The sequence below is a fragment of the Nannobrachium achirus genome (assembly GCF_963921795.1).
Source record: "Nannobrachium achirus genome assembly, chromosome: 5".
In the NCBI taxonomy this organism is placed as follows: domain Eukaryota; kingdom Metazoa; phylum Chordata; class Actinopteri; order Myctophiformes; family Myctophidae; genus Nannobrachium; species Nannobrachium achirus.
The window spans coordinates 7,772,860-7,792,849 of NC_137814.1; the positions used below are offsets into that span (position 1 = coordinate 7,772,860).

Sequence of the window (19,990 nt, forward strand, 5' to 3'; positions counted from 1 at the left end):
TAGGTCTATAAGGCTTTATTCAAATCAGACTTAGGCCTAAATGGGTTAAAGCCCTTCACGGGACCTGCGGTCCACAGAACTTGGATCTCCTCTCTATCCCCAGAACCAGCTGGCCAATTTTAGGGGACAAAGCCTTCGAACCAAATGGACCCTTATGGGTCTTTAACTCGGGAGAGTGTACACATAGTTCCGTTTGTGCGCTCTCAGAGTTAAGGGGGTCCTTGAAATGACAACGTTTTGGAGAAGCACTGAACTAATGTATTCCCCCCCGCGCCGCCCCCACAAAGCATCACAGAAGGGAGGGAGGGAGGAGGGGGTTGGAACGTAACACAGGAGTTACTGCGCTCCGGTGGGAAAGGGCCAGGTCGCTTCCTGGGTTTGTGGTGCGGTGGAGGCTCACCAGTCCGGGCAGGCGACTGGCCAGCCCCAGCCCCGCTGCGGCGGCGGCGGCAACGGAGCTGAAACCCGGTGGCATTCCTAAGCCTGACGACAGCAGGCTGTGCATCTCAGCCATGACCGGGCCTCCCTGCGCGCCCGCGTGGCGCTGGAGAACATGGATGGCCTCCTCCAGGCGATCCTCCATTTTGTTCTGCAACAAAATGCAAATGGTGAAGAAGAACGTCATCACGGGGAGGGGGGAGGGAGGGAGAGAGAGAGAGAGAGAGAATTCAGGCATGTTCTTCTTTACGATTGAAAACCTAGCCAGCGCCGTTGGAGCTGTCTTGTATTATTTGTTGTTTTGCTGGACTCACCAGGGCCTGAATTCCTGGCTCAAAGTTGGGTGAAGGGGTGGCCTGACCCGAGGACCGCGTCCACTGGGAGGCCGAACCTGGAGGAGGACAGTCAGGAACGCACAGGTTTAGATCCAGTTTAGCCTGACAACAACAACTGGCTTCAGCAACAGATTTCACCTAGCCTTGCTATATGCTATATACCAGTGGTCAGCAACCTTTTTGAAATGAAGTGGCATGTTTTTATGTTCTAGAATCTAGATAGTCAGTGTGCCATGTTAACATTCATTTTAATGACACCCGAATCAACTTTCTGGCATATTTGGATTGGCAGGACATTGTTATAACAATCATTAGACCCAGAGCAATAATCCACCTATCTCCCTGACTCCCTCCTCAGTCAGAGTTCAGAGTTTTAATGGATGTAGAATTATGTGCAGGATGTAATTTGTGCAAATTGGGTGACTTAATGTAATTGACCACTTTTAAAACAATATTTGATTTTAAAATATAAATCCTCTCTCCTCTGTTCCAATGTTGGCACCCGTGCCTAAGGTTGCATAACCCTGTTCTATAGTTAGATGGTATGTTATTTAGAAAGATATATAATTCATTTGTTTACCTCATTTGCAACTCTGTGATACATTAAAATAAGGTTCTTTATACGTGCATGTGAGCTAAGTCTGCTCTGTTGCTTTGGGAATTAAGTCACCGGTGGATTTCTTTGAAAGGCACGTCGAGTGTTTCCAACAAGGTAAATACACTACCGTTGTGCTGCAGTGTAGATCAGTGTAAAAACGTCAAAATAAATAAATAAGGTGTACAGCAATCAATCCGCTAGCTTCAAATAATTTAAGTTCCCCTTTTGGCCCAACAGATGGAGCTACATCATTGTGAACGGTTTGGCTTTGGTCATGAAGGAACGTGATATGTTTAGAAGATTTCTAGCATTCCCCTGCACACAGGGTGGAAACCTTGTATCTCCATAATACATCATTTCTTCTCATAAATCAAGGACGTGTTTTGTACTTTGTCATTTGACAAGAGCAGCCGATCTACAAGCTAAACAACGGATTTGCCTATAAATTAAGGCTGGGCAATATATCGAAAATGTACCGATGTCGAGGTATCAACATGCGAGGTTTACATACCGACGAAGACGGCTTGAAATGAGGTATTGGTGTATGTGTCAAATTAATTAACAGACACACTATGCATGCACGTAGCACATGCAAAAAAGCAGTCCATCTGTAACCAGGTGTGGTTATTTCAATTAAAACATTGTTGGAAAATGGAAATAAGGCATTTCATTTCTTTATTCTATGTGCACTGTGCAATGAGCATGCATATGATATGCTATTCATTATCTGGGTTAGGCAGGCACTGGACCTAAAGCAGAACAAAAAAAAACATTCAAAACTATATAATGCAATTGTTTTTACTAATATTGTGAGTAATTTCAATATTGAGGTATTCAACGTTATCGAATATCGAAGGTTTTCCTAATATCGCCCAGCCTTACTATGAATCCCCAGATTATTACCGGAATCAGGACACCAGGTTGATTCTAATACAGGGTTCCCACACATTTTTGTATAACACGTTTCTATTGTGAAAATAGCAGATCTACATGAGCATGTAGATCGGCTATTTTCACAATTTCTGCCTCTAATATTTGACAATTTGGCCAATATTCAATTTGTCATTTCAGAGGTATTAACACCAGTAAGACTCCCTAATCGGGAGATAAGCGACGGTAGGTGGCTTATCTCCACAAATAGGGCAAAAATTTGTTTTTCCCAAATCTTCCTGATCCATGTTGATGACATGAGTGTAGACATGCTGTGTAGTGATATTCGTGATTGTAGGGCAAAAATTGTAGGAGCAGTGTCCAGTACTGGAAAAATATTATAATATATAATTTCAAAATGTCATGTTTGTGGGAACCCTGCTAATAATAACTCCATGGGATCCTTTTGGAATCCGCTCGGTGCTTTCATTTCCTTGAAGCCGTACGCAGCGGTTTCTTGGACATACGTGGTTTCCACCTGACGAGTGACAGAATGACAGGACCTGCCAAGAGAGAGACGAGGAGCGAGGCGTCACTCAGACGGAGCGGCTCACCTGATATAGCCTGGGGGGAGCCGGCGGGAGTGGACGGAGATGGAGGGTAGGTGGAGCTGTTGGGGTCTGAGGGGTAGATCTGCACACACACACACACACACACACACACACACACACACACACACACACACACACACACACACACACACACACACACACACACACACACACACACACACACACACACACACACAAAACGTCAAGACTATTAAACTACTATGTTTAGTCCAAGGTAAAAACATATGTACTGTATCTAACATTGGTTACGCTACCCAACGATGGCAAAGAACAGCTAGGTTTTTATCTATTTTCATTTTCATTTGTCTTTTTTTTAAAGGACAACTTTAGTTTTTTACAACAAGGGTTCATATGTTAGATTGTAATTAAAGAATATAAAAGATGAGTGTTAAAATTATTTAATTTACTTTCTATTGTTTTAGAGATTCTGATTTCAGTGGTTGGGGCATGCGTACAAGTGGCTAAATATGTCGTTTTACACATAATAAGCCCATTCCCAAGATACAACGCAACCTTTCATGGTTGGGTGTGACTTATGGGGGCTGGAAGTGTTACTGTAAATAGCAATAAAGAAGCTGCTGGCTTATTGTGTCTAAAAAGACATATTTAGCCACTTGTACGCATGCCCCCATGCCTACGCATGCCCCACATTTTAGCACGGTAAACACGATAAAACAATAGAACGAAGCAAATGAAAACATTTTAACACTCACTTTTTCTTTTCTCTAATTACAATCTAAAACTAAAATATGAACAGTTGTTGTAAAAAAACAAAGTTGTCCTTTAAACTCATTTACTACCAATGACGAGATATGAGAGATTCTGTTTTTATTGCATTTAATCCAACATTACGGACTGCACTTTGAGATCTGCTGAGCTTACTGCACAGCCCCACAAAGCTAGGGATGCACCATATTGAACTTTTGGCCGATAATCCGATTAATCCTGATTAATTGCGTTGGTCAAAACAAAACATGGAACACTTTGTCATGTGAATGGATTAGGTGTAGTGTGTGTGTGTGTGTGTGTGTGTGTGCTTGTAAGAGAAGGCATGTCGAACATTGCTTACAGAGGCCAGCGCTTTTCCAATCTCATCGCCCGAGCTTCCAGGAGCCGCTCCCCGATTGGCTGGTGGGACGAGGGAGAAAAAAAGACACAGACACAGTTAAATTAGGACCCGTGCTCCATGCCTACTTCTACCTACTGTGTGAGGGCACTGATAGGGCTGAACAATGAACACAAACTGAAATCACAATATGAACTATTGCAGGGGTCTTCAACGTTTTCAGGCCAAGGACCCTATTAGTTGAGAGAGAGATGAAGCAGGGACCCCCACAACCTGTTCATAGATTCCATTTAGTTTCATTGTTTGACAGCACAATCATCAGTGTATTTTAGATTCATGTCAATGTGTGTTTTCAGATATTTAACTACTTGAACCGTCAATACTTAATAAACGTTCACTCTGCACTTGGTCTGCTCTTTTTCTCCTCTACACCAAACCTCTTTGCCGAAAATAGCCGATCTACAAGCTCACAACGCGCCGCGGATGTGAGGTGCTGTGAGCTTGTAGATCGGCCACCTTCCAGACGCAGAAAACTTGCAGGATGAGACGTAGATTCAGGCGGACGAAAAGCTGTCGGTCACGTCTCGGGTTCGGTCTGAAATCAGCCCGATCCCAGCTCTGTGCACTGTGTGTGTGCAGGCCCACGGGAAGTCATTTACAACGGGTATCCCAAGAATCACATTTCATCAGTGGATGGAAAAAGCCTTAACCCATTTAGGCCTAGAATTATTGAATGCTTTAACCAGTGAAAAATAGCAGATATACAAGCTCACAGCGAGCTTGTAGATCTGCTATTTTTGAAAAAATCGTGAAAATGTGTGCACATCTTTGAATATATGTATTTTCAAAGCGAACGTTTGTAACTCAAATTTTGCTTCTGGGTGGTCCCTGGAACTAGATATTTTGAAATGGGGGTCCGTGGCCAAATAAATATCATTTTGGGGGTCCTTCACATAAAAAGGTTTGAGAACCACTGACATAGCAGTCTCTCAAGAACAGACTAACTGAGCTCCAGTTAAGTGAAAAGGACCTTTTCTTTGACGATGGCTGGCCAGATTGCTGACATAGAAACATAGGGTTTTTCCAAAAATCTTAGAAGGATTCAAAAGACACTTATAGAATCGGGTCAAAATTCTAATTTTCACGATTTTTCAAAAATAGCAGATCTACAAGCTCGCAGCGCGGCACTCGGTGCCGTGCTGTGAGCTTGTATATCTGCTATTTTTTGTATATTTAAAGCATAAAATATTGCGTCATAATGTGTTCATTTCTAAATGGGTCAATTAGCTTTTTCTTTTTTCGAATTTCCGACAATTTGCTTCCTATTTTCGAATAAGCTTTATGGAAACACAACAACTGTCTCTTCTCGTTGCTATTGCTTTTACTGTGTGCTCATGGGTACCGTTCTTTTACTGTGTGCTCATGGGTACCGTTCTTTTACTGTGTGCTCATGGGTACCGTTCTTTTACTGTGTGCTCATGGGTACCGTTCTTTTACTGTGTGCTCATGGGTACCGTTCTTTTACTGTGTGCTCATGGGTACCGTTCTTTTACTGTGTGCTCATGGGTACCGTTCTTTTACTGTGTGCTCATGGGTACCGTTCTTTTACTGTGTGCTCATGGGTACCGTTCCAAGTTTTACTGTGTGCTCATGGGTACCGTTCTTTTACTGTGTGCTCATGGGTACCGTTCTTTTACTGTGTGCTCATGGGTACCGTTCTTTTACTGTGTGCTCATGGGTACCGTTCCAAGTTTTACTGTGTGCTCATGGGTACCGTTCCAAGTTTTGCTGTGGAACAAGTACAGCGCAGTCCCAGTGGGACAATAAAGACTAATGTCCGCCTAATGCAATTTTCTTGATGTTCCAAGAAGCCTTTTGGCTTCCAGTCATCTCAGTACGCTATGCAAATACAACACGCAGAGACTTGAAGCAGATACAATGTAACACAGTGAACTTTACATCACCTTTTAGTTGGGTGGAATCTGATACTTCCGTGACCGCGGAGAGCGGAGAGGTCCGTTTCTCAGTGGTTTTGTCAACTATGAAGGTTAAATAACAAATTGAGCTCCCATGCCCCTCGCGAAAATGTGAGCAAAATGTTTGACAGACGCTGAAAGTTTGTATCTCATTCAGTAAAAACGGACCCCAAAAAAAGGTGAAAAGTGATGACACATCACTAAACCATAGTTTTGTCGGCCCGTTTTTAGCCCAAGGAATATTTTTCATGCAAAACAAATACTTGCAATGGATTCAGAATAATTTAAAAAAAAAATTTGTTTGACCCCTCACATGCTACTTAAAGCAGATTTTTGGGGGTATTCTTTTCCTTTATAGTATAGTACATAGTAAGTGAATGAGATACAAACTTTCAGCGGCTGTCAAACATTTTGCTCACATTTTTGCGAGGGGCATGGGAGCTCAATTTGTTATTTAACCTTCATAGTTGACAAAACCACTGAGAAACGGACCTCCGCTCTCCACGGTCACGGAAGTATCGGATTCGACCAAACTATTTATTGCAGTATTTATTTACCCATGATGGTACAGTACCACTGATGGGTGGTGTGTGGTGTTCTATTTACCCATGATGGAGTCGGTGCCATTGATGGGTGGAGTGTGGTTGGGGACACCGTAGCCAGCGGAGCCAGAGTGGAAGCCGGAGGGATGGCTTCCGTTGACCTCGCTGGCGTGCAGGGGGTAGTTCTGGGGCGAGAGGGGCAGCGGCTGCCTCTTCTGGGAGAAGAGAAGAAAAGATACATCCAGGGTTATTTAACCTTGCTGTCGGGCACTAGTCTCTCGTAGTCAGACAACTAGTTCACTATCTCCCTATGCTATACAGAGTCTGGAACTACACCTCCTGAAATCAGAGTAACGTAAGCTGCCATTTGCGCGACTGTAAAGACAAAACGGAAGTGCAGAGAAGGCTCAACATCTGCTTTATCCCGTACTTATGACCAGAGCTTCCCTGCTCCAGACTGTATGACCGGAAGCATTAGAACATTGTGGGAGGCAGAAACCTCTTATTCAACTTTTCGTGTTTTTTCATAAATGAATGCCCTGGTCATGAAGTGTGGGTCATGACCGGGTGTATAAGGTCACGGGTGCAAGCGGACGAAATGAGTTTCCTCAGACGGGTGGCTGGTATCTCCCTTAGAGATAGGGTGAGAGGTTCAGTCACCCGAGAGAGACTTGGAGTAGAACCGCTGCTCCTACACTTGGAAAGGAGTCAGCTTAGGTGGTTCGGGCATCTAGTACGGATGCCCCCCGAGCACCTTCCTAGGAAGGTCCTCGATGCACGTCCCACTGGGAGGAGACCCTGTGGCTGACCAAAGACCAGATGGAAGGATTATATCTCCAAACGGGCTTGGGAACGCCTCGGTATACTCCCTGAGGGAGTGGAGGAAGTTGCTCGGGATAAGGAAATCTGGAAATCGGGTTGCGGAGGTAACAGGGTCACGGAGGTAACAGTTCCAACTGAGACTGTTGGAACTGTTACCCCCGCGACCCGATTCCGGATAAGCGGTTGAAGATAGATGGATGGATGGATGGACTTCAGGGGTGTCCAAACTATTTTCAAAGGGGGCTGACTATATCTCCTGACATAATGTACTTTCGGTCAGACGATAACAAAGTCACATACATATATGCATCGCATTTAAACGATTTTCATCATCAATATTTGATATCAATGGTCTTTTGTCAGGTGAGTGCTCTGAACAAAACACAAATAACTCAGCCTTATTTCCCATTACCAAATCTAACCACATGCAAGGTAAAAAGAAAATACAACAACATTTCCTTTCTTTGACCCCTTCAGAACAAGACAACAGGGAACAATCCTGATAAATTAAACTCTGGGAAAATATTCTTGTTTGACGGTCCTGTCGGGCCGTTTATAAAACAATTTAGGAATGAAGCGGCGGACCGTATAAAATGTGTCCTCGTCGTGCCGCACGTTGGACACCTCTGCCCTACTTGATCATACTGCAGCGTCACTCACACAAAGGTTTCAAAAGTAGCAAATCTACAAGCTCGAAAAGCGGTGCAAAGCGACACCTTTCTAGCTTGTAGATCTGCTACTTCTCCACCATCATATCTGGCGTCATGCATCCTTCCGTCCTGCCTTCAGCAGCTTCTATAAATCAAAGTGTTCCTCATTAATGACTCAGAGAATTGTTTAAACAAAAACTACTTATGGACTCGTTAAAACAAACTCAAACTAAACTACCTAGTCATTAAACACAGTCAGCACCCTAGTCATTAAATCAAACATCAAACCGAATAAAAACTAGAAAGGCGCAATTCTGTAGAAATTGCAAATGTGGTTGCACTGTCGCTATGTAACGGAGGTGATGCGAACCTCGCCACCTCGGGCTTTGAACCCGGGCCTCCTGTGTGAAAGTCCAATATCATAACCATTACTCCAAAGGGATATCCCTATGGAACGAGGGAGATACTAGACTTTTTGAGGCTTCAGGCTATTTTGTCCCCACACTGTCAGAGGTCCCCTGCAGGTGACTGTGTGAACATGCGTTTAGTCCCCATAAGTATAGCTAAACAAACAAACTCACACACACACACACACACACACACACACACACACACACACACACACACACACACACACACACACACACACACACACACACACACACACACACACACACACACACACACACACACACACACACAATAAAAGCACAGTGCACTCTCTCTCTCACCATCCTGTCCTGGGGGTTGATGCCAGTGAAGGGACCCGCCTGTCCCAGGTGGGGGGAGTTGCCCAGCATGGCGGAGTACCCAGGCTGCCCCATCGACCCGCCGCTGGACACCCAGGGATCAGGGGAGGGGTGGAGACCTTCTGTCAGGGGGCCGTCCCAGGAGGAGGAGGGATAAGCAGCCACGGGAGATGAAAGACAATGAAAGCCACATATGAGACATGTCACATTATTGTGACAACTTCATTGAAGCGTGATGGCTGCCGCTTCAGCAGCGAGAGGCGCCGCGGGGCGGCCGCTTGCGCCAGCTTGAGGCGGAGAGAAAATAAAAAATGAATTAAAAAAAAAAGAAAACGCCTCAGCGGTGTCTCTCTCTCTCTCTCTCCGTTGACTTACGCATACACTTACAAAAAGATGCTGATCTACCCGAAACCAAATGATATGATGGAACAAAAACTATTTTTGGGGCCATATGACATTAGCAAACAATTTCAAAAGGCTTTCAGAGTTTGACGACGTTTGCAAAGCTTACAACACGGCGCATTTGTGACGCATTGTGATGGTAGATTGGATGTGTTTGTGCGTCACCTTCATACCACAAAGTATAAAATAGGGCTTAAGTGGTTTTAAGACGCTAATCTCCAAACTAAATATCATCCATTATATGAAGATTCCAGGTCTTCATTACAGAGGGTATAAAAGGCTTTATCCAAATGTCAAGGAGAATCAGTCTGTAGGGATGGGATCCTTTAGGATCCTTTTAATCCATACACAACAAGAGTAAAAAAGGGAGAGAGAGTTATAGGCAGGAGACACTGACCAATAAGTTTTAATAATAAGCTGTGTTTATGCTGAATCATAAATATGATACACAGCGTCGTAATGGTTCTCAAAGTGGTTCCGCTCTGGGTTACTAGATGGGGTTCCAAATGGACTCTTTGGACAGGTTTTTAACTCTGAGAGAGTACAACCAAATAGACCCGTAACCAAATGGACCCTTATGAGTGTATTTGAGTAAAGGCCCATTCCCACTGGGCCAGATAACAGATAAAAAAATCTCTTTCTCCAGATATTTTTCCATTCAAAGTGGATGGTAGATACAGATAAAAAAAAATACCTGCCACAGATATTTTTTTTTTTATATGTATCTACCTGGAGAAAGAGATTTTTTTTATCTGTTATCGCGCCCAGTGGGAATGGGCCTTTATGGTAGTCTTTGAAGTGAAAACGCTTGAGAACAACCGGCATGAAAACGCCATCCAAATGGATGGAGAGCGATTACTGTTCCTCAATCTTGGATCCAGTCGCTTCCGGTTCTGGATCCTCTGTCCCAAACAGTAAACATGGATGGGTGCATGGGGTCTGCTCTCACCTGGCATGTAGAAGGGTGCAGGGTAGACACCTCCTGCCTTGGAGGCAGGGTACCCGGCACCGTCTCTGTTGAAGTCCTCTCCTGTGGCCGATGCGTAAACCTGCGTCACACATGAGAGACAGGAGACAGACAGACAGTTATTGACCTGACACTGACCACTACCGGCGTCCACAGATACTGCAAGAGAAACGAGCAACCGGGTCTATGAAAACGAGACCAAAAGAAACGACATGGCTTCACAACACATGGATTAAAAAGCTCATGACTGAACATTTTGTCAGGCAAAGTCCCAGTCTGTGATTTGTGAAACACACACACACTGGCATTGTGTTTCCTAAACTATTAAGAGTAAAGTCATGGGAACCAGGTGAGGAAAGTGAAGATTGAGGCTTCATTTCAACCTTTGCTTTTACAAAATATCCAGGACCATTCAGGTTTAAAGGAGTAGTTCACCCCCATGTTTTTTTTTTCTTTTCTTTTTTTCTATTGATTATATTTTTCTCATGCCATGGAGATTTGAAAATGCATTTGGGTCCCCTTCCAGAATCAATGGGGTGCAATTTGTTATAATCAAAATGTTGTCTTAGGAATGGGACAAAAAACGAAAAATATGATTGAACTCAAGTCTCCATGGCGTGAGTAATCAATAGAAAAAAAGTCATTTTGGGGGTGAAATACTCATTTAATAGAAGTCAGTTCTGAACACCTATTCTATTGCTAGTTTGACCGCTTCAAATACAAAAAAAAAAAAAATCCAGTAATAGCCTGTCTAGTATCTATAAGCTCACAACGTGGCTGCGACTGCGTTGTGAGCTTATAGATCGGCTATTTCCAGCTTTCATGGAAGGGCACATTGACTTCTATGGTATCGGAACTTTTAGTCCAACAAGAGCCAGAAAGAGAGGTAGTTATTGGCCGCACACACCGAGGTTTTAATAATAAGCTGTGTTTATGCTGAAGCGACCACGCATGTGTCTGACATGTTCCTATCGATGGAAAGTTCATCATCACGTATGAAAAGTGCTGAGAACAACAGCTTCTCTCTTCTCTTGTTGTACCTAGATATGACTATCTATAATTTTCAGAGTGAAAAGCTTAAGATTTAAATCTGAAGGATTTTATGATCGTGCCAGGCAGAAAAGTGGACCATCCTGAGTTGAGTGTTTTTGAGGTTGAAGTGGCCTGGGAGCTGCTGTGTCCTTGTTGTGACTGCGGCTGCTGTCTTTTACTGCAACATTTAAAAAAAGGATTAAACATTAAGACCTGAGAAATATCTAAAATGTCTTCTAAATCCTAATGGTTTTCTTTATCTGTGGCGCTCAAAGTTTTTTAATGTCAAGAATCCCTAGAATGACATGTATTTGCCCACCAACCCAGAGCTCAAAATAGTTCGTTCCAGGGACCCCCCAGAAGCAAATATTTTAGTCTTTTTTTTTTAAATATATATATATTCAAAGATTTGCTAAACATTTCAAGATTATTCAAAAATAGCAGATCTGCAAGCCCTCAGCGTGGCACTCAGTGCTGCGCTGTGAGCTTGTATATCTGCTATTTTATAGTTAAAGCATAACATAATGGTTAATGGTATGAATTGGATGCCAGGTCTTAAAAAAAGGTTAACGCATACAGTATATCGGCAGAAACCTCTTATCTCCATATTCTGACTTTCGTGTTTGTTTTTTTCTCGTAAATTAACGCTCTACTACTTGATCATATCACAGCGTCACGCGAAAACATCTAAAGTAGCAGATCTACAAGCTCCGAGATTTCCTACGTAGCGAGGTTTGGACAAGACGAGGTTTCCACCCGACAGAGGCGGTGTTCGCGCGCCGACCAGGACTTCAGCATATCAGACGAACAGCAGTTTATTTGTTGTTGTTGGTTGGGTTTTTTTTTTCCAGTGCCGTTTTAGACCTCCGTGCCAAAAGCCATTCTACTGTCTGCAGCCGCTGCAGCAGCGACATCCTCCGCGTAACACTGCTCCTCTTGTTGTTTATCCCATTTAGAACGGGTACACATTATTGGGTATCATTATTTTATGCTTTAACTATTGAAAAACAGCAGATATACAAGCTCACAGCGCGGCACCGAGTGCCGCGCTGCGAGCTTGTAGATCTGCTATTTTTGAAAAATCGTGAAAATTAGAATTTTGACCCGATTCTATAAGTGTCTTTTGAATCCTTCTAAGGTTTTTAAAAAAAAAACCTATGTTTCTATGTCAGCAATATGGCCAGCCATCGTCAAAGAAAAGGTCCTTTTCACTTTAACTGGAGCTCAGTTAGTCTGCTCTTAAGAGACTAAGTATGTCAGTGGTTCTCAAACGTTTTCATGTGAAGGACCCCCAAAATGATATGTATTTGTCCACGGACCCCCTTCTCAAAATATTTAGTTCCAGGGACCCCCCCAGAAGCAAAATTTGAGTTACAAACGTTCGCTTTGAAAACACATATATTCAAAGATTTGCACACATTTTCACGACTTTTTTTTCAAAAATAGCAGATCTACAAGCTCGCAGCGCGGCACTCGGTGCCGCGCTGTGAGCTTGTATATCTGCTATTTTTCACTGGTTAAAGCATTCAATAATTCTAGGCCTAAATGAGTTATTCTTGGCCTGGTGCACATTTTTTACCGTCTGATTTCTTCTTCTTCTTTTTTTACTGCTTGATTCAATAAACAGCCTTCCAAAACGGCCCAGCGTGCTGAGGAGGCTGAGCGCCGTGCGATTGGATGTGCTGCTGTCAGGGTTTTCTCATTGGTCTCTGCTTAGACCGTCTCCTAGTGTGGCTTTTACACATCAGCCTCTCAGACCGTCTCCTCCCGGTGTGGCTTTTACACATCAGCCTCTCAGACACTGAAGAGTGGTGGAGAACCAGCTTCGGTGGAGCCAGTGGTTCTCAACCTTTTCAGGCCGCGACCTCCCCAAAATGATCATCTTTGAACAGGGGACCCTATCCCAAAATGATCATCTTTGAACAGGGGACCCTATCCCAAAATGATCATCTTTGAACAGGGGACCCTATCCCAAAATGATCATATTTGAACTGGGGACCCTATCCCAAAATGATCATATTTGAACTGGGGACCCTATCCCAAAATGATCATATTTGAACAGGGGACCCTATCCCAAAATGATCATATTTGAACAGGGGACCCTATCCCAAAATGATCATATTTGAACAGGGGACCCTATCCCAAAATGATCATATTTGAACAGGGGACCCTATCCCAAAATGATCATATTTGAACAGGGGACCCTATCCCAAAATGATCATATTTGAACAGGGGACCCTATCCCAAAATGATCATATTTGAACTGGGGACCCTCCCAAAATGATCATATTTGAACTGGGGACCCTCCCAAAATGATCATATTTGAACTGGGGACCCTCCCAAAATGATCATATTTGAACTGGGGACCCTATCCCAAAATGATCATATTTGAACTGGGGACCCTATCCCAAAATGATCATATTTGAACTGGGGACCCTCCCAAAATGATCATATTTGAACTGGGGACCCTCCCAAAATGATCATATTTGAACTGGGGACCCTATCCCAAAATGATCATATTTGAACTGGGGACCCTATCCCAAAATGATCATATTTGAACTGGGGACCCTCCCGAAATGATCATATTTGAACTGGGGACCCTCCCGAAATGATCATATTTGAACTGGGGACCCTCCCAAAATGATCATATTTGAACAGGGGACCCTATCCCAAAATGATCATATTTGAACTGGGGACCCTATCCCAAAATGATCATATATGAACAGGGGACCCTATCCCAAAATGATCATATTTGAACTGGGGACCCTCCCAAAATGATCATATTTGAACTGGGGACCCTATCCCAAAATGATCATATTTGAACAGGGGACCCTATCCCAAAATGATCATATTTGAACAGGGGACCCTATCCCAAAATGATCATATTTGAACAGGGGACCCTATCCCAAAATGATCATATTTGAACTGGGGACCCTAACCCAAAATGATCATATTTGAACTGGGGACCCTCCCAAAATGATCATATTTGAACAGGGGACCCTATCCCAAAATGATCATATTTGAACAGGGGACCCTATCCCAAAATGATCATATTTGAACAGGGGACCCTATCCCAAAATGATCATATTTGAACTGGGGACCCTCCCAAAATGATCATATTTGAACTGGGGACCCTCCCAAAATGATCATATTTGAACTGGGGACCCTATCCCAAAATGATCATATTTGAACTGGGGACCCTATCCCAAAATGATCATATTTTAACTGGGGACCCTCCCAAAATGATCCCCCAGGGGACCCTATCCCAAAATGATCCCCCACCCCACGCTGACAAGCACTAGGAATTGTAGGAGTTGAGGCATTACATTTTATTCATTTGTTTGTTTGATAAATATTGTGAAAATAGCCGATCTATTAATAAGCCTCTTTAAGTATATTGGCTATTTCTTATATTATTTGGCTAATGTTTCACCAGTTTTTATAGTCTATTTTGTTGATGACATTTGATCTTTTTTCCCTTAAATTGTCATTTCATTGTCATCTAGGGACCCGCACACAAAATTGCACATGAGAAGCACTTCGGCACAACCAAAACTCATAGCTTTGTAACCATCTTTAAACCTATAGCGGCACTGTTTTGTGGCATGTGGGACATAAGGAGAAAAAATAAATCCAAAATGTAAAATAAGCAGCTCCACAAACAAGCTCATAGTTTGTAGACTATGCTATTTCCCTCCGTTTCAGTGCGGGATGCCGCCATACGACAAAGTATACAGTAGAGATGCTCCGACTGCGATTTTTGGGGCCGATACCGATCAACTAAAAACAACAGACATGACAGTAAAGAGTGAGGTTGTCGCAGGGATTGCTTGTTGTCTAACGCAGTTGTCTATCGTGTTCTGAACTGACATCACCCCTTCCCTGACGACAGCACAAAGAAAGTATCAAAAGTATCAAAAAACTCTGCATCTGAAAACTCCAAATCCAAACAGACTGAAGTTTTCTTCTGTAATTTGATTAAACAGGGAGAGAGAGAGAGAGAGAGAGAGAGAGAGAGAGAGAGAGAGAGAGAGAGAGAGAGAGGAAAGAGAGAGGGGGAGAGAGAGAGGGAGAGCAAGAGAGAGAGAGAGAAAGAGAGAGAGAGAGAGGGAGAGAGAAGAGGAGAAGAGGGAATGGAGAGATGCACTCCTAATTACTGAACCATCTGCCCAATCCTGGACGGCAGCCAACTCTACTGGCAGCTGGGAGAGAACGAGGGAGAGAGAGGGAGAGAGAGAGGGAGGGAGTGAGAGAGTGAGAGAGAGAGACACACACACACACACACACACACACACAGAGGGAAAGCAAGTTAGCCAGAGAGGGAGGGAGGGAGGGCTGTTGCGGTGGGACGACGGAGGAGTGGGTGGTGGGGTGGGTGGGGGGGCAGTGGAGAGGAGGAGGAGGGGAGAGGAAGAAACAGAGAAAGGGAGGAAGTAGAGAACCCAGGGAGGGAGGGAGAGGAGGAGGAGTAATAGAGGGAGACCGAGAGAAGCGAGAGAGAGAGAGAGAGAGCGAGAGAGGAATGGAGGCAGATTACAGGCCAGGAATGGAGGAATGGTATAGAGAGCAGAGCGGCTGGATAAATAAAGATGGGGAGCCTCAGATAAATGTGATCCTAAGTGAGAGCAGTCTGAAAGCCATCAAGTCTCATTATGGCCTCCCTGCTCGGATCCAACAAGTACACTTGGCAGGGGGGGGGGGGGGGGGTGCATGTGGCTATAACATAAAAGGGCCCAGGAATACAACGAACTACGGCTATAAATACACCCTGCAAATGAATGAGTGGCTGGATATATATATATATATATATATATATATATACTGTACTGTACGTAGATGCATGTCGTCGTTGTCCGGCTGAAACCTTGCATGTCCAAAACCGTTCGTTTTGTGTTTGGCATTTCAAAAATGATTTAAACAAGTGAAAATAGCCGACACAACGCCTCGCGGTGCGAGGCATTGTGTGCTTGTCGATCAGCTATTTTCACTAGTTTTGTGCAACAGCCTTGTATGGTGAAGCAGGGCTTTACTTTGCGGAAAAGCGTCCGAATTTGAAACTTGGCGATACAAGGTTTCTGCCCGACAGTGACGATATATATGAAGTCTCTGTCGGATGGAAACCTCAAAACTGTCCAAAACGGTTACTTTTCACGATTCAAATTCAAAAGTAGCAAAAAGTATCAGATCTCCAAGCTCCAAGCTCGATTAAGTAGGTTAACGAATTAACGAAAAAAACGTTTGTAAACGCACATCTTTTTCTGCGTTTGGTGCTTTCAGCCACACGCAAACGGAGATTACGGCTGCTAAAATGGATCTTTTTGTAAACGGATAAATAAGTGAAGGTTTACCATAATATCCGATTCAGTGGATCTGTGTAGACATGAAAAACCGAGCTGCTGTGAAAACGATGAAGTATGTGCGTGCATGCATAGCGTGTGTGAACCCCCCCCCCCCCCCCCCCAACGACCGTAACAGTGCACAGGGGCGTCACAGCAAGGGGGGGAAAGTGGGACTGAGTTACTAGGGCCCAAAGTGGAAGGACCTTAATTATTTTATACTTTAACTATTGAAAAATAGCAGTTCTACAATCTGCGAGCGTGTAGATCTGCTATTCTTTTTTGAATACATGTATTTTTTTAAACGAACACTCAAATTTTGCTTCCGGGGGGTCCCTGGAACTAAATGTTTTGAGATGGGGGTCCGTGGCCAAATACATATCATTTTGGGGGTCCTTCACATGAAAAGGTTGGAGCACCGCTGACATAGAAACCTAGGTTTTTCAAAAAACATTAGAAGGATTTGAAATATTCAAGGACTGACATTTTCACGATTTTTCAAAAATAGCAGATCTACAAGCTTTGTGAGCTCAGGTATTTTTCAATAGTTAAAGCACAAAATGATGCGTTACCAGTCTAAATGGGTTAAACCCCCTCCAGCTATGAAGAACATTCATGGGGGCCCACAGTGAGTCCTTGTACCCAGGGCCCAGCATGTGGTGTGACACCCCTGACAGTGCAGATCCACAGCTGTAGGAGAGCTGGATGTCCTGGCTGTCTCCTCTGGCTGTCTGGCAGCCAGAGGAGCTCCGAGTCCCCCACGCTTTTTTACAAGCCAGGGAGAGAAGCTGACGATGCCAGTTGGAATGCAAAGGGGGCATAATCTGTGCACATGTGCTCCGACCGACCCACTGCAGGGGCCCAGATACAGTTTAGTAGGGGCTGCGGCAGGGAGAGAGAGAGAGAGAGAGAGAGAGAGAGAGAGAGAGAGAGAGAGAGAGAGAGAGAGAGAGAAAATAAATAAAAAATAAACCCGTGGATGTGGGTATACTCACCGAAGAGGGCAGGCCAGGGGGCACTTTCCTGATCTTTTTTGGCTGGGGATCTGAAGTGAGAGGGAGAGAGAGAGGGGAGAGGGGCACGCACACGCACACGCACGCACACGCACGCACACGCACACACACACACACACACACACACACACACACACACACACACACACACACACACACACGCGCACACACACAGACACACACACACACACACACACACACACACACACACACACACACACACACACACACGGAGAGCAGGGAGGGACGTGCAGAGAATGTTAGAGAGGCAGGGGCTGACATTTCTAAAAGGGTCTTTTGGTGAAAATGTTGAAAATAGCAGACCTCCAACGACGCGTTGTGAGCTTGGAGGTCGGCTATTTGCAATAATTCTTTCAACATAAGAAGCTGCATTGAGTTCAGGAGAGTTTGGACAAGGTAATTTTCTTGAATGCTGCCTTCAGGTATGGCATGGAAAGAGGGGCATTTGCATTTCTTTCACCATAGTAAAAACTGCATTCATGGTCTGGAGAGGGCAACTTATTTACAGACGGATAAAAGGGCAGGGGAGCAAGCCCCCTTTGATGTCTATGTGTGCACATGCCTGACATAGAGAGAGAGAGAGAGAGAGAGAGACAGACAGAGAGAAAGACAGAGAGTAAAGTCAGTGCAGCAGCGCCTATAGAGCATACATCACATACCAATGCTGTTTATTTGCACAGCTTCCCTTCTCTGAGTTTGCGGTGCTGAAGGAATCTCTCCATCCATCTGTCTTTATAGCTGCTCATTAATGCCTAATCAAAGGCATATTCTCATCTTATCTGATGTTATTCCACACACACACACACACACACCGCTGGGGTGCCGTGTGTGTGTGTGTGTGTGTGTGTGTGTGTGTGTGTGTGTGTGTGTGTGTGTGTGTGTGTGTGTGTGTGTGTGTGTGTGTGTGTGTGTGTGTGCGCGCGTTTAAACTCCTTTCTCCTTTGCTAAGCAGAAGTGAGATTTCTCGGCGAGCTTTTTATAAACCTCACTAGGAGAAGTGACGGTATGCCACAGAGATTAAATATAACCCTAGAACAAAAACTCACACTAGTAGTTCTTACACACTAGTATCTCCACTTCAGAATGGAATCTGGAATTTATCTGCTCAAATCTTGCTGATATTGGAAAAAGTCTTGCATCGTGTTTTCGTTATGATCAAATATAGGACACAAGAATGGTGGTATGGAGATTTGGTTGTTAACAGCAACCAGACACACACACACACACACACACACACACACACACACACACACACACACACACACACACACACACACACACACACACACACACACACACACACACACACACACACACACACACACACACACACACACACACACACACACACACACACACACACACACACACACTCCACTGTACTTTATGTACCCACGTTATGAGCCCGGTAGGGCTCTAAGGTCCGCTGAGCAGGGGTTGTTGAAAGCCCCCAAGACTTTTTTTAAAAACTAAAGGTGACAAGGCCTTTCAAGCAGTGGCCCCTAAACTGTGGAATGACCTTCCACAATCTCTGAGGGATGCAAGCTCTATTGACATTTTTAAACGCAACCTCAAAACGCTACTATTTGAACAGGCGTTCATTGCTGGTGTCACATAATTTTAATTTTCTATTCTTATTTTTCATCTTCTATGCCTGTATTGTATATGCCTAGATACTAATTGTACAGACTCCTTTTTATTATGCCTTTGTCTTTTTCAATGTATGTAAAGCACTTTGTGAGATCTCTCTGTGAGAGGTGTTATATAAATAAAATTGACTTACTTACTTACGTTACTTACTTCATTACAATTCTGAGGTATTTTTTACTTTACAGGAGTATTTACAATTTCCAATACTTTTACTTCGACTCCACTACATCTCAGAAGAAGATATTGTACTTTTACTCCACTAGTTATTTTAAAACTTTAGTTACTTATACTTTGTAGACAAAACGTACAATAACAACTATAGCCCTATAGACATTTTAGCCATTTGAAAATAGCAGATCTACAAGCTCATAATGTGTCGCATCAATTGCTATTTTCAAAGATTTGTATACGCTTGAAAAAGTGAAATGGCACATTCCGCATAATGAGTCATTTTACTTTTGTACTCATTCTTTTGTACTCATTCTTTTGTACTCATTTTGAATTCCAGACATTTGCTTGTCTTGTAACCGACTATTTCTATATTGCAGTATTGATGCTTTAACTTAACCTGTTTGGTGCCAATCCCGAGTTTCCCGAGTTTGTATAGGTACCCTACCTGTGCCAACCCCGAGTTTCCTGAGTTTGGGCCGTTTTTGAAAAAATGATCTAGGCATGGGAGTGCATGATCCGTGCACTATGAATTACATGGAAGTCTATGCAGACCATGGCATCGCGGACCTTCAAAGAGATTTAATTGATAGCAACAAAAGTGTTAAGTAAAAGTATTGGAGTACTTTTCAGTCTTACCCATGCTGTCCTGTGGTGGCGGGGGTCTCCTGCGAGACACCCCCGCGGGGTACGAGGAGTAGAACTGCGAGTTGGACTTGAGAC

General features: G+C 43.8%; 1 protein-coding gene across 1 annotated transcript in view; it reads right to left on the reverse strand.

The window, feature by feature from the left end:
- Window positions 1-19,990, reverse strand: part of tcf3a (transcription factor 3a) — a gene marked incomplete at its 5' end in the record, with an annotated part of 84,571 nt that overhangs the window by 18,721 nt on the left and 45,860 nt on the right. Inside the window, 9 exons of the mRNA XM_080725511.1 lie at window positions 401-589; window positions 753-829; window positions 2,856-2,934; window positions 3,943-4,001; window positions 6,522-6,672; window positions 8,661-8,800; window positions 10,030-10,129; window positions 17,411-17,460; window positions 19,907-19,990. The exon at window positions 19,907-19,990 is cut by the window's right edge and continues 58 nt beyond it. Coding sequence (XP_080581637.1) covers window positions 401-589; window positions 753-829; window positions 2,856-2,934; window positions 3,943-4,001; window positions 6,522-6,672; window positions 8,661-8,800; window positions 10,030-10,129; window positions 17,411-17,460; window positions 19,907-19,990 — 929 coding nt within the window. The remainder of the gene's footprint in view (window positions 1-400; window positions 590-752; window positions 830-2,855; window positions 2,935-3,942; window positions 4,002-6,521; window positions 6,673-8,660; window positions 8,801-10,029; window positions 10,130-17,410; window positions 17,461-19,906) is intronic.